Source organism: Cuculus canorus, chromosome 19 (genome assembly GCF_017976375.1).
Source record: "Cuculus canorus isolate bCucCan1 chromosome 19, bCucCan1.pri, whole genome shotgun sequence".
NCBI lineage: Eukaryota > Metazoa > Chordata > Aves > Cuculiformes > Cuculidae > Cuculus > Cuculus canorus.
In genome coordinates, this window is record NC_071419.1 from 11,039,271 (window position 1) to 11,053,976 (window position 14,706).

A 14,706-nucleotide genomic window follows, 5' to 3' on the forward strand; every position below is an offset into this window, starting at 1 on the left:
ACTAGGGGCAATGGCTATAATCTGGAGAGGGACAGATTTAGATTAGAGATAAGGAGGAATTTCTTCACTATGAGGGTGGGGAGGCCCTGGAACAGGTTGCCCAGAGCAATAGTGGCTGCCCTGCCCCCGGAGGTGTTCAAGGCCAGGTTAGATGGGGCTTGGAGCAACAGGATCCAGTGGGAGGTGTCCCTGCCCATGGCAGGGGCGTTGGAACTGGATGATCTTTAAGGTCCCTTCCAACCCAAACTATTCTAGGATTCTATGATTTACTCTCACAGGCAAGAAAAAAAATTACAGTACAACTCAGGCGAAGCTCCTAGAGGAATTCAGGACATCAGGGTCAAACTTTCAAAACAACATTCAAATCACTGTCAGATTAAAGCTTCAATTTAATGACTTGCTTCTATTTCATCAAACAGAAAAAATTATCTTCTTTTATCTTGTTACTTGCCACAACTTCCTCATTTTCATACAAAGAAAATGCAAAGGGAAAGCAATGCACCAGGGTTATTTTGTTTGGTTTGTGGTTCTGGGTGGATTTTGGTGGTTGTTTTCTTTTTTACATAAAGTATTTGCATTCATTATCAAATATTTTCTTCCTCTGCCTGAACTCTCTTAAAATAAACAGTGCTTCTATGCAGCACTGATTTCCAAACCCTCCAGAAAACAGGTTAAGTGAAAACAACTACAGAAACCGCAGGGCAATAAGCTTAGCTTTTGGTTTCACAGAACTGTTTGCACGATTCTGCGTGCTAAGACTTCACTACCTGATCCGGCAAATACTTTGCATTAAGCCCCTAAAGTTTCCATGCTAGCAAACAGATTGTATCGCTCCACAGCAGTGGCAGCACAAGCCTTTTGAAAGGATTATTCTTTTGCTGGATGAAAAAACATGACCAACAAACATGTTAAGTGTGCAAATGAGCTCTCTCGGAAGAGCACACCATGACCAAGAAAGAAACTCAACTAAAATGCTTTTGTTTTCACCTGCTCTGCGAGTACTTGGAAGTTACTTTATCCACTAAAAGGAGATACTAAAAGTCTGGTTAATTTTAAGTTCAACTTTATGAAGACATCAGCAGGCAGAAAATCAGACCTTTTCGATGAAATTCTAAGAGGCATGTGAGGGAAACCAAAGAATGGCAAAGAAGAGTCACAGGAAGCAGCCTGGGATTCTCATCCTTACATGCTGCTAGAGAGTCCTTGCTCCCAGCGATGGAGAGGACAGTAAGACTCATTAGAAAGTGCCAATATTCTCCTTGATTTCCTTTTGGTACCTGAAACCCCTGTGCTCCTCCAGGCAGTGCTGAATGGGGCTGCATCGTTGCTGGTATTAAAGCAGCAGAAGACACCGGGGGTGTAGAACCAGATGGTTGAGGTACTGAAAGAAAGAAATTCAGTGTACCATAAATTAGCTAGAAATAACCTAACTGGCCCAGAGTGAAAAGGCTGAAAGTGTCACTAAATAGACAAAAATGAACACAAAACTGGATGCAGCCTTGTGAAAATTAAATTCAGCCAAACAAGCGATAGAAAGTCAGGAAAAGTCATCTTTCACAGAAATTTCACTTCTAGCTACCCTTAGACAACCTCTTTTTATTCAAACAAGGGTGGCCCTGAAGTCCACTGAAAGCTGCTGCTGCTGCTTCTCACCTTCCCTTGGCAGCACCTACAGGAAAGCTGGGGAGGGGCTCTTGATCAGGGAGTGTAGGGACAGGACGAGGGGGAACGGTTTTCAGCTGAAAGAGGGGAGATTGAGATGAGATCTTGGGAAGATATGTTTTGCTGTGAGGGTGGGGAGGCCCTGGCCCAGGTTGCCCAGAGCAGTGGTGGCTGCCCCATCCCTGGAGGTGTTCAAGGCCAGGTTGGATGGGGCTCTGAGCAACTGGATCCAGTGGGAGATATCCCTGCCCATGGCAGGGGGTGGAACTGGATGGGCTTTGAGATCCTTTTCAACTCAAACCATTCTATGATTCTACGATTCTAAGATATTACTGACACTGAAGACTGCCCCATTGACCACCAGCTGACATTCCATTCCATCACAAGAAGGCAAGTCAAGCCCCCTCCAGAGCTGCCCACCCTCTGATGCCCTTCACTCTTATTTCCATCATTCTCAGACAAAAAATTTTCTGTTCACTGGGAAAGATTTGTACCAGTTCCATTTACAAACCACACAACCTAGAAATCTCAGCAGCATCCCAGCACACGGGATGAGCGAGCAGCACACGCGCTGCAGCTAGTCTTCCTCAAGCAGTAAGATCTGCACAGGATCACGAAGACGTGCTACAAGGACATCAGTCTTGTGCTTTATTAACAAGCCTACCCAGGGAGCTTTGGATCACAAAGCCTTACTAGAAGCTAACTATCAGTTCCTGAAATGAACCCTCTATTTGCACAGCCCTGGTACCTGAAGCCTGCCAAGAAGGGAAATGTCTCTACACCTGTCCCAGGCTCACCAGCACGTTACCTTGTGTTGACACTGTAGGCAGCACCACGTGAGCTGGCTGTGACGGTCTCACCGAAGGCGCAGCCGCTGGCTGCGCTGTCCCTCGCAGCGTATTTGGATCCTAAAAACATTTCTGCATGTTACAACAAGCGCTAAAGAATGAGTGAACCGTTTGAACCTAAGATGAGTTAGAGATCTGGTGTTACCCGATTGAGAACTAGATGGGGACAGCGGAACTGTTAAACCCTCTTGCTGCAGAAAGCATATGCTTTCCCTGTACACAGGCAGAGCTACGGCTATGGGCTCCACTTTAAGGAACTCACATTGTAGAAAAAGCATGAAAAAAGGTTACATTCATGTGATTTGCACCATACCTCAATTTCTGAGTCACTGGAGTCAAGCTGACTGCCTGCTGTCCCAGCAAGGAAAGGCAGCATGGGCTGCCCCATTTTAGCCATCCGAGAGATCAGCTTTGCCTTTGCTACATCTGGATTCTGAAAGAAAGGTTTGTAGTTACTCTTTCTTTGCCTCTCAGCCCAGGCTTTTCAGATATTACAGACATCTATCAGGATCAGACTCTTCTAAATCACTGCCAATAATGCTGGTTTTCCAATTTTTCACTGACTTTGTGTGAAACAAGATAACACAGTGGATTTGTTAATCTGGCTTGCTTTATACACCTTCTGGGATGAAACCACTGCCATTACATGGAATATCCATCCCTACACAAAACACAGCAACAAGGAAATCCATGAATTAAGGAAGCTGCTTAGTAGCTTTTTCTGTCCCGACACACCCACACAAAGTATTCTCGGGTACCTGTACAAACTTATATTCCCAGTTACTCCTTGTTATCCATTCTTAACTTATTCACTTACCCAAGACAACAACTGGCCATGTGACTAGCCACATGGTCAAGGCAAGTTGGCATTTAAGCGCAGGAACTGGGGCTGAGGAGCCTCATGTTCTACTAAACCCTTTCAAAACAAGGCCCTACTCTGCTGCAAGGTGAACATCTGAGTGTCTTGCTTGCATGACGTTCACTTTATCTTCAGCAACACTGAATGAAGAGGTGAAACCAACCCAGCTTCCCTACTTAAGGCTTCCAATTAGTTAAGAAACACCACCACTTACTGCCAGCTGCTCACTGATGGAGTTTGACTTGGCCCGGACAGCCGGCTCCCTGAAAAGCCAAAGAGGTGCATGTTGATATTGGAGATGAACAAAGATGAAATTGAACCCTCTAAAAATTATGACTATTCCATTGAGTCAATTTATGCAACAAATGACAATGTAAAATTTGCAATAAAACAAATGAGCCATTACCCAAAACCAAGTTATGACTATAGTGCCACCTGAGACACAAACACTGTTGTAGCAGTACCCATACGGTTTAACTACATTATAGCTCATTAACGCTTCTTTCATCAATGTCCATTTCAATCTGAAAGTCAGCATTCAAGCACAAAATATTGCACGCCTTGCGCACAAGCATTCCTCTGCCACACCAGTGGCACTGGGCTGGCACACCAGGACCTGCGTCTGCACAATGATGCGTTAACGCAGTGTTGTGCCAGCTGTTTCTGAGAGCTGCCATCCTTTAACACAGCAAGGTGTTCTAGTTGTGCTGCTTCTTACCCAGGTTTTGGAGGTATCGTCGATGGAGGCAATAAACCAGTCTCTGCAGAGAAGCCGTCTGAATTGGGTACTGGAGAAGGTGCGGGAGAATCCCTTGAACTAACACTCAGCCCATCCGAACCAGAAGATTCCTTCACCAACTTCACCTTAAAAAGCAGACAACAAAAAAAGATGGTTTTTTTTGGTTCCCAAAAAAGTTTTCAGCAACTTATTTCTTTTTGATGACTATGCCTTTGTCAAGCTCATGTGCTTCAAGTAGAAGCACGCAACTGATTCAGAACCAAAAGACCCAAATCTTTAGATCCTCGCATTCCTCACTATGAGCATTTTGTTTTCCCAAGTGACTCACAAATAAGACAATGAAAAGATCCCAAGGCAGTTAGAACAGACATGCCTTGGTAAACAGCCTAGAGGGATTTTTATGGTTTAGGGGTTTGTGGTTTTTTTAATTAAAGATATGTAATTTTATGAGGATCTTTGGTTTATAACAGTTTCTGAGCTGTAGTTCTCATGCCAAGAGCAGGTTTTAACCTTGCAGACAGACGTTGCCACCCAACAGCCACAAAGCAGATATAAAATAAACACCTGACAGGAGACACTCACCCGCCTAACTTCCACCTCAAAAACTAGAGTCGAGTCAGGAGGGACACGGCCAGCCACTCCCTGAGCCCCGTAGGCCCATGTTGGAGGAATGATGAGATACCTTCGTCCTCCTTTCTTCATCCCCATCATTCCTTCTTCCCAGCCCTTTCGTTTTCAGAGACACAATAAAAGAGAGAGCGAACAGTTTGATCAGTGACATTACGTTTTTTTTTTAATTACACTGATTTAAGACTGCTTTAAGCACCAGTTATAGAAGATTCCAGAACTCCATAAAGAGTAAAATCCTGTTCATTTTCAGTCCACAGCACTAAACTGTGGTCTTACAAGAAGTTATAATGGCGAATTATAAATTACAACACCAACTTAAGAATAAAGATGCAGCTCCCGACAGGTTCATAATGAAATCAAACAGATAAAGCAATTTCTCACACGAAGGCTCAAGGCTTCCACCTCTCAGTATGGTTACAGAGACCTCGTTCAAGTTTTAGAAATCATAACCTAAGCAGCTATCGCAGATCACACCAACATATCAAAGTGCCAGAAGTCCTACCTTGATGACCTTCCCAGATCCCAGCTTTAACCGCAACAGCTTGTCTTTGTTAACATTTGAGTCAAATACCTAGAGAGATGATGAACAAAATCACAAAATGCACAGGTTTCCCAACTGTTTCAAGATTCTTATGTGCTATTTCCCATTCCGCTACTTCCAAAATTCATTCTCAGCTGTAGGACAGCACAGCCAGAGCTCCCAGTCCACTGCACAGTACGATTTCTTAAAGTGAATAATAGCCGGAGACTTAGACTTTAAAAGTGCTTTGAGCTTGATGGCCAGGACAGGATTGGGCCCAGTAAAACACTACACAACAGGCTTACATCAAGCAGCAAACAACTGTCTAGAAGTTTTGCACGTTAAGCTAAGATACGTGCAGCTGAACAACTCTTTCAGGGGACTAGAGATAAGCTCTGCTACATGCCACTGGTACACAAAGAAGAATGCTGGGCAGATGAAGAAAAACAGAGTCCCCTAAAATGACAAATAGAAAGCCCTTTGCTACAGTAAAAAGATTCAGCTGCAGATGGATGCAAACGCAAAACCCTTTTCCATGAACACCACTAACAGTAAACCCAGCAGAAGTGTTTTAAAGGTCAACATCAAAGCATTTATTTTGCTTGCTACCAAGCTGGATTGGACACAGCTGTAGAGGATGTAAAAGCAGTCTCATTCTGTTGACATTTGGAGATGCACAAAGCCCTTTTTATCACTTTCTCAAGCTGTTTCCAAAGGAGCACAGCAGCTTCACTGTCTCTTCTCTCCATTTTTGCTAACATTAATGTGTGAGAGTGCCTATGAAAGTTAAAAGCATTTCAACCACCTCCTCCTGAACAATAATGGAGCCCCTTACTATTCTACACGTAACAGATATGACCACACTTACAGTGCTGAAAGTGACTGAAAAACACCTTTAACATCAGCATCGATGCTATGCCGGGTATGGTGAGCTCCTTCCAGGGACTATCACACTCATTTCATATTAGAAAGCAGCAAAAATATCTTTACCTGTCCAAGCCCGTTGTTCTGGAACAGCCAACCCGTGTAGGCAACCTCCAGGGAGTCTCCTCCTTCGACTCCCTGCCCTTCCCCCAGGAGGAGATCCTGGCAGAGGACCGAATCGAGCGCTGGGGAGCTGTTGCATTTAGCAATGCACACCTGCAGAGGGAAAGCCTGTCAGAGTCTCTGTTTGACAGAGTGGAGAGTTCTGCTGTGACTTGTTACAGATCTGATCCATTTCTTACTGCACTGACAGAGCCCAGGTTCCGGACAGGTTTAAGAGGCATTCCATGCTTGCTTGGGCTGAATCTTGCTGAGCTATCAAGCTATCAATACCCTCTGCTCTACAGAACCATGGCTCTTACAGCGCTTGAGAATCCTGACTAGAAATCACACTGGAAGGAAGAGGCTCCCTGCCTCAGAGGGGGCCTTGATCTAACAAACAAAACTCAGCCAGGCTCATTGCAGATCTGCCTCAATTGTCGTCATGTAGATACCCAGAGCTAAACTTCAATGAAAAGTACAACCTTTCATCAAAAAGGAGCTCTGAGATACATCTCAATTTGCCTGTTGTTCTAAAAGGCCAGCAACTCATCCCTCACACAGAGAACGCAGTTACCTGCTTACTGAAATCCATCGCTGCCTTTTCTGACTCAAACATGATGGACCAGTTTTGTCTCTGATCATCATAGAATGTGCTGTAATTGTTGGGTTGAACCTGCGGGAAAGGAAATCAGCCCTATGTTAGAGAGGAAACAACAGAGCCAATTCCAATTAAAAAATCCACATCCAAATGAATCTTAAATAAGAGCTTCTGCAACTAAGCAGGAGGAATCCTGCTGTATCACAGCCCAAGCTCAGATCACACAAATGAGCTTTTATTTATGCACTCACTATTGTGGAAGAAATACTTGAGCAAATATTGAGTTCTTCATAGATGCTGCAGCTTTCACAAGACAGTGAAAGCTTTCACAGACTTTTTTGAAGCTGAATTCCACAATATATACTGAGATATTTAAGTGTAAATAATCTCCTTTTCCTAAGTATTGAATATATTTGGACTTCCAGCACTGACTGTATGAGCCACCCTTTCCTACTTCCAAAAATCCATGTACTAGCCAAGTACATAACCCATTAATCTTCAAAATGTGCTTATAAAGCTGAAGAGTGAACTAGCATCCTTGTCAGAAATCAAAACTGGAATTCTATTTCAGAGTAGAATTTCTATCTATCAAATAAGGAAATTTTATGTCACCTGATGGCAAACTAAGAGCAGCAAAATCAACTTTCTGCAAAGCTAGCAGAGAACAGAAACTTCCTGAGATCCCATTTTAGGGCTTACAATGCTCCAAACTGTTCTTATCAGCAGGAAAATGCTGAGTGGGAGATTGCTGAGAGAAAACACTTCCCTGCTATCACTTCCTTCTGCTGGCTCAGCTGTGTGCTCTCAGCCACTGAGCTACACAACATTAGCAAGAGAAATTTTGTTGTTTCTCTCCACTGCAGGACACCAAAATTCAAAACATCTTCTCTGTGATACAGAGGTAATAACAGACCTCCTGGAGTTTCGTATTGTGAAACCTCCTAATGGAGCGCCCTGCAGAAGGCAGACAGAACAGCCCCTTGTGCAAGGCACATCAGGAGGAGGAGCAGAGCAGCGCTCCCATCCTCGTGACACCTCATGCTGCATCAGCCGGATCTCTGATGTCAAAGGCTGTCCTCTAAGGCTGAAGAAAGCATTTCAGAGGCAACTCCTGTTTGCTGGAAACAACACAGACCCACCGGAGGCTTTCTCATCCAGAGTCTTACCGTAAGTATGAAGCCTGGGTGGATCCTTGCCGTTGCGACCTGTTGCTGCTGACTGATATAAAGGAGGATCCTGTACTGGATTCCACAAAGAATTGGGCAGGGAAGAAGAACAAACAGCAGAAACTCAAAACATCTTCAATTCTAATGCATTCTGTCAAATTCTGAGCCCATGGCTACAGTATTTATTTGTCTAACAGACCTCACAGCAGCACTTTTCACAGTAAAAATACCTAGTGCAATTTTGTATTAAAACCCCTTGAAAATACGCAAGCTTTATTTAAGACAAGAATTGAGCAATTTAAGCTAATTATTTCGCAATAAGCAAGGCGCATTAACTAATTCCACATTTTTCACAGTTACCGTATAAAATGATGGTCCATTAACCCTTCAATACATAAACCTCATAATACACAGCAAACAGGCATAAAACAGTGTAAACGACTGAGTAACAACAACTTGGAGGGAGCTTTTCAAGTGCTGAATGACACCGATATAACATTATATTGACATATTTGGCTTTAGTAGACGTGACCTAGGAAGGAAAAGCGCTTTCCTTTGTGCACCTGCAGCAATGGCTCCATCACTCAATGCAGCTTTGGGGGGAACTGGGAGTTATCCGCTGTTCCCACCCGTGCAGGCTGTGCTATTGCAAAGGCAGCCTGCGAAACGCTGTGTTGCCTTCTTCTGCCAGCCCCGTCCTTCCCACAAACACCAAACCTGAACGCTTCACACCAGCGACTCAGGAATTCGTTTATGAAACTACTAATTTTTTTTTGTTCTTGCTAAAGCAGAAGTGAGAGGAAACAAATTCGGAACTGAGGGATACAAAGCACCATAAATACCAACATCACGGACAGATCTGAGTATTCAAAGTATCTTTTAAACGCATCAATTTACCAGGCACCCCTATGCTGTGCTCTTAGATGACTGCTTGGGAAGGAGAGATATTTTTGATACTAAACAAAACTCGACCAAAGCATCTCTGTACTACTGGACAAAATGTCGCTTTATGCTGATTTCCACGTGCACAGGTTTATGATCCAGATGCCAAACACATCCTGAATTAATACCAAAATTACTTCCAGAAACAGCAGGAAAGCTGCAGTGCCTGAAATGTTGCAAAACATTAGAGGCGTAAGTTGTAAGCAATCTTACAAACTTGTGGATTGCAAGAAAAAAAGAAAAAAAAGATGGCACCAAGGCTGCGCCATAAGGAAACCCAGAAGGGAAAGAAGGTGTAAGCAGCATTGGAAGCAAAACCTCCAGCATCAAAAGCAAAGACATTCTGGTGAGCTCATGGAAACACTGTTGCATACCAGCATGCTCTTGGCATGAAAACATTAAAGTAGTGAAGTGTTTCTCACCTCTTTAGTTGCATGGTTCCCCACTACAGCAGCTCCATACTTGCCTTGCTTGACATACTGCCCGTTTGTACTGTAAGACAAGCAAGATGTTCAGGCAGAACCTTCCCTGCCTCAGATTACTCTCTGCTGTTCATAAAATCATGGAATGGCTTGGATTGGAAGGGACTTCAAAGTCCATCCAGATCCAACTTCACTACCATGGGCAGGAACACCTCCCACTTGATTAATGTGAACAAAGCCCCATCCAACATGGCCTTGAACACCTCCAGGGATGGGGCAGCCACCACTGCTCTGCCCAACCTGGGCCTGGGCCTCCCCACCCTTGCAGCAAAACATTTCTTCCTAAGATCTCATGTCAATCTCCCCTCTTTCAGCTTCAAACCATTCTCCCCTCATCCTTTCCCGGCACTCCTTGATCAAGAGCCCCTCCTCAGCTTTCCTGGAGCCCCTTTCAGTACTGGAAGCTGCTTTAAGGTCTCCCCAGAGCCTTCTCTTCTCCAGGTTGAACAACTCCAACTTTTCTTTAGAATTCAGGTCCCTTTCCTCATACCTAAAATGTTAGGCAGCCTTTCTTAGCTTAAAGAAATTACAACTTCCTTGCTTGTCCACAGGTTACACATGCATACATTAGGGATTTTGAGTGGAAAACTCCTCTTTTAAAAGTTTCAGGACAAATAAGTTTTTACACGATGCCAAATGGACAGACATTCTACTGCCACCACTCTATGCTCATGCCTCTGTTCTCCATGAGCAAAGAGATGAGCCATAAGACCCTGACAGTGCTGCCTGGAAAAAGCGTAACTTCCAGGCCTGCAGCTCAGTTCCCTGGAACAGCCAAATGCAGAACCTGCTCTTTAAACACAACAACCAAAATTTTCTTTGAGCAGAAACTTGCATCGACTTGCAGCGTTTGCACCATGCAGAGCAATATCGATAAGCAACAGTCTTTTCCCACTCATCCTGAAATATCTTCCCCCTTGGATTAGGTCTTAAGCTCCTGGAGACATGGACTCTAACAGAGAATGTAGGGAACCTTTGCTGCACTTACTATCGATAAGCATGAACCGCAGTGGCCACAAACACTGCTGGAGCTGCTGGAGCTGCTGGTGCCACTGGAGCCTTCGGGGCTGCCTGTCCTGCTGCGGAATAAAAACCAGGAATACCTGTCAGTGACAGGGAACCACCACGCCCACTGGCCAGTGACAATGACCAAACACATTCCTTCCCCCAAGGAAAAACAGCTCCAGAAGAAGGAAAAAAACCCAAAGAGTGACCTTCTTAAGTTCCCCAAGGCCACTGGAGTAGGGAGGAGATCAGAGCATAATGCCATTCCAGACAGCTAAGTGAATAATTTGCAGTCCTGCTCTTCCCAGCGGCCGGCATTCCCCAGCAAGACACATGCTGCTCATTTTTCCCCCCACGCTCAAGCCCAGTTCCTTACCTGCTGCCACCTGACCCTTCTTTGGCTGCTTTGGTGCCGTGTACTGGAAGAATTCATTCCCATGGCTTGAGACTGTTTGATCCAGACCAAAGAGAGAGGCCAGTCTGGCACTGAGAAGAGAAATAAACTACTTTATCTTCTTCAACATGGGTTGTACAGATAACCAACTTCATTACCATAGAATCATAGAATGTCCTGCCTTGGAAGGAATGCACAGGGATCATCAAGCCCAACTCCCATCCCTGCACAGGACAACCCCACCATTCCACTGTGTGTCTGATAGCATTGGCCAAACGCTGCTGGAATGGCACCATGACTGCTTCCCTGGGAGCTGTTCCAGTGCTCCGTGTCCCTCCAGGTGAAGAAACTTTTCCTAATGTCCAACCTAACCCTTCCCGGCGCAGGAAGCTGCAGACCACGATGTGATCTCCCCTCAGTTTCCTCATACAGTTTCCCCTCTAAATCCTACACCAGCTCTGTGCCCTCCTCTGGACGCTCTCCAGCAGTTTTAGATCCTTTTTATCCTGTGGCCCCAGAACTGCACCCAGTGCTTAAGGTGGGGCCACGCCAATGCAGAGCAGAGCAGGACAATCCCCTCCCTCGCCCAGCTGGCGATGCTGTGCTGGACGCACCACAGGATGTGGTTGCCCTCTTGGCTGCCAGGGCTCTGGTGGCTCGTGTTCAACTTGCCATCAACCAGACCCCCATGCCCCCTCTCACAGGGCTACTCTCCAGCCTCTTGCTCCCCAGGCTGTGTGGATCCCGGGTTGCCATCTCAGGTGTAAAACCCCGCGCTTGTTCTTGTTAAACTCCATGGTTGGCGCTTGCCCAGCTCTCCAATTTGTCCTAATCTTTCTGCAGGGCCTCTCTGCCCCCAAGAGTGCCAGCAGCTTGCCTTAATTTCGTGTCATCCACAAACTTAGTTATTAAACCTCCAAGTTCTGCATTTGGGTCATTTATGAAGATGCTAAAGAGCCATGGCTATGAGTTCTATCAAGTACAAGATGTGTATCATCACTTCAGAACCAAACACAGGGACAAACATTAAGCAGCTCTGTGCTAATTAGCTATGTAATTGTTAAGAAGCGGAACTTTTGAACAGGCGAGTGGCCCGGCTGTTTCATTTCCTCAGAAGCGACCATTGGGCCCAAAGAAGAAAGGGTGCACACAAGGAGCTACTTGGGTGTGGTGGGTTGGACCAGGACCACCGTCGTGGTCCTGCTGAGAAAGGGAGGTGACAGCAGGGAAGCAGTCCCTGAGCACTGGAATTTCCCTCTGGGAATTGCAGGATCCGGTTCTCCATCCCATATCAAAAAGTGTGGCAGCAGGACCAGGGAAGTGATTTTCCCCTGTGCTTGTCACTGGTGAGGCCACACCTTGAATCCTGGGTTCAGTTTTAGGCCCCTCACTACAGGGAAGACACTGAGGTCCCCAAGCAAGCGCAGAGAAGGGCGACAAAATTGGTGAAGGGGCTGGAGAAGAAGGGCTATGAGGAGCGGCTGAGGGAGCCTGGAGAAGAGGAGGCTGAGGGGAGACCTTATTGCTCTCTACAACTGCCTGAAAGGAGGTTGCGGAAAGGTCGGTGTTGGTCTCTTCTCCCAAGTGACAGAACAAGAGCGAATGGCCTCAAGCTGTGTCAGGGGAAGTTTAAATTGGACATTAGGAAAAACTTCTTCACAGAAAGAGTTCCCAGGCCCTGGCAGAGGCTGCTCAGGGGGGTGGTGGAGTCCCCATCCTTAGTGGTGTTTAAAAGGTGGATAGATGAGGTGCTTGGGAACATGATTCAGTGGTAGGCAGACACGGTTGGAGTCGATGAACTCTGAGGTCTTTTCCAGCCTAGGGATCCTACAATTCTATGATCCCCGCACAAGAACAGCCTCCCCCGTGCCTGGCTGACGGTCTAACGCCACAGGTTATCCCTACCGGTTCCCTGTTTGCTGTTTCCCTGCTTTCTCCCCGCCCCCGGCAGGTGAGGGTCGATCCAGACTCCGACTGCCCCCGGCCCTGCCGAGCCGGGACAGGCCCAACCGCAGGCCCCGGCACGGGAGGCGGCCGCCCCCGCCCCGGGCCTTCCCAGGGCCCCGCCGGCCGCTCACCCGCCGCTGGGGGACAGGAAATCCGCATCGTCCTCCTCCGCTGCCCCGAACATGGTCACGGCGCCAGCACCGGCACCAGGGCCCTCCCGCCGTGTCGTAAAAGCGCTGCGCGGCGGCCGAGCGCTTTGCGGCGGGACGGGACCGAGAGGGGAAAAGCGGAAGACCAGCCGCGGGGTGGCAGGGCTGGAGTGGGCGGGGCTTAGAGAGAGGAAACATGATTGGTGGGTGGGAGGAGCGTAGGGTCACGGGTCACATAAGGGGCGGGGCTTAGCGGACGGCGAAGGTTCATCTCTTAGTGAAGGGGCAGGGCTTAGAGAGGGGAACGTGGCCGATGAGTGGGCGGGGCTTAGATGATGGAGGCGTGGCTGAATGAACGTGAGGCGGGGCTTAGAGAAGCTATTGGTGGGCGGGGCTTTGGAAAGGTGACATGGGCGGGGCTTTAGGAGTGGGCGGGGCTTGGTGGAATGGGAGGAGGGGCGGGGCTTAATGAAAGGGTAGGGCTCAGCGGATGGGCAGGTTCAGTGGGTGAAAAGGGGGCGAGGGTTAGTGAAAGGGTGTGGCTTGGCAGGGCTTAGAGGGCACGGAGGGGGGCGGGGCTTAGTGGAGGAAGGGGGCATAGCCGGCATAGGGAGGGGGCGGAGCTTAGCACGGGGCTTTGGGAGACAGTGACTGGGGCCGTAGCTTAGCTAACAGGGAAGTGACTTGGGGAGTGGGCGTGTCTCAGCAGCCTCTGTGAGGGGCGTGGCTTAGAGGACGGGACCCACAGGACACGATGGAGGGGCGTGGCTTAACGGGGACGTGACTTGGTGAGTGGGCGTGACCTAGTGGCTAGCGATTAAGGGGCGTGGCTTAGCAGAGAGAAGACGTGGGTTGGTGAGTGGGCGGGGTCTAGCAGACTGCAAAGGCGTGGTCTAGTGGCCCCGATGTGATTTGGTGAGTGGGCGGGGTCTAATGGTGTACAATGGGAGTGGCTTAGTGAATGGGTGTGGTTTAGCATGGGCGACTAAGGGGCGTGGCTTAGCGGGACAGGAGAGTGGTTTCATGAGTGGGCGTGGCTAAGTGTGCATGGCTCAGAACATGCTGAAGAGGCGTGGCTTAGCAGGAGTGGGTGTGGCTTAGTGGGTGGCCATGTCCTAGTGGTGCCTATGGGGGCGTGGTTTAGCACCTAAGGGCGTGGCTTGGTGACTGGGTGGAGCCTGGTGGGCACTACAGGGGCGTGGCTTAGAGAGTGGCATGGTCCAGTGGGTGCAACGAAGGGGCTTGGTTTAGCAGGCAGGAGGCATAGCTTCATGACTGGGCAGAATGTAGCGGACACCGCATGGGGGGTGGCTTAGCAGACGGGGGCGTCATTCGGTTTGTGGGAATGGTATAGTGCATGGGGGCGTGGCTTGTGGGCGGGACTGAGAGAAAAGGGCATGTCTTTATGGATAGGGCGTGGCTTGGTGCATGGGCGAGGCCTGACATGGTACGAGAAGTGGGCGTGGCTTAGCAGATGAGGGCGTTGCTTAGCAGGTGGGACCGAGGACACGATGAAGGGGCGTGGCTTAGCGGATAGGACTCGGGGGGCGTGGCTCTGTCCATGGACGGAGTATAGCGGCGTTCAACGAGGGGGCGTGGCTTGGTGGGAGGGACTCAAAGGAAAGGGCGTGGCTTAGCGGATGGGGCGTGGCTTAGCGGACGGGTCTCAAAAGAAAGGGCGTGGCTTAGCTGACGGCGCTTGGTGGCTTGATGCATGGGCGGGTCTAGCTGGATATGAC

At 47.9% G+C, this 14,706-nt stretch overlaps 1 protein-coding gene across 5 annotated transcripts in view; it reads right to left on the reverse strand.

Annotated features, from left to right (window-relative positions):
* Positions 1 to 13,148, reverse strand: part of FKBP15 (FKBP prolyl isomerase family member 15) — a 28,032-nt gene extending 14,884 nt beyond the window's left edge. For 3 of the 5 annotated variants that reach the window (XM_054084261.1, XM_054084263.1, XM_054084260.1), the window contains exons 1-14: positions 12,950 to 13,148; positions 10,854 to 10,963; positions 10,461 to 10,551; positions 9,413 to 9,482; positions 8,049 to 8,123; positions 6,859 to 6,957; positions 6,249 to 6,398; positions 5,241 to 5,309; positions 4,691 to 4,834; positions 4,088 to 4,233; positions 3,584 to 3,632; positions 2,824 to 2,943; positions 2,471 to 2,570; positions 1,278 to 1,381 (exon numbers count right to left, since the gene is read on the reverse strand). In XM_054084261.1, coding sequence (XP_053940236.1) covers positions 1,278 to 1,381; positions 2,471 to 2,570; positions 2,824 to 2,943; positions 3,584 to 3,632; positions 4,088 to 4,233; positions 4,691 to 4,834; positions 5,241 to 5,309; positions 6,249 to 6,398; positions 6,859 to 6,957; positions 8,049 to 8,123; positions 9,413 to 9,482; positions 10,461 to 10,551; positions 10,854 to 10,963; positions 12,950 to 13,002 — 1,380 coding nt within the window. In that variant the 5' untranslated portion in view covers positions 13,003 to 13,148. Of the gene's footprint in view, positions 1 to 1,277; positions 1,382 to 2,470; positions 2,571 to 2,823; positions 2,944 to 3,583; positions 3,633 to 4,087; positions 4,234 to 4,690; positions 4,835 to 5,240; positions 5,310 to 6,248; positions 6,399 to 6,858; positions 6,958 to 8,048; positions 8,124 to 9,412; positions 9,483 to 10,460; positions 10,552 to 10,853; positions 10,964 to 12,949 lie in introns of those variants that run through there. The other 2 variants (XM_054084262.1, XM_054084264.1) reach the window with 2 other exon arrangements.
* Between the last annotated feature and the right edge of the window lie 1,558 nt (positions 13,149 to 14,706).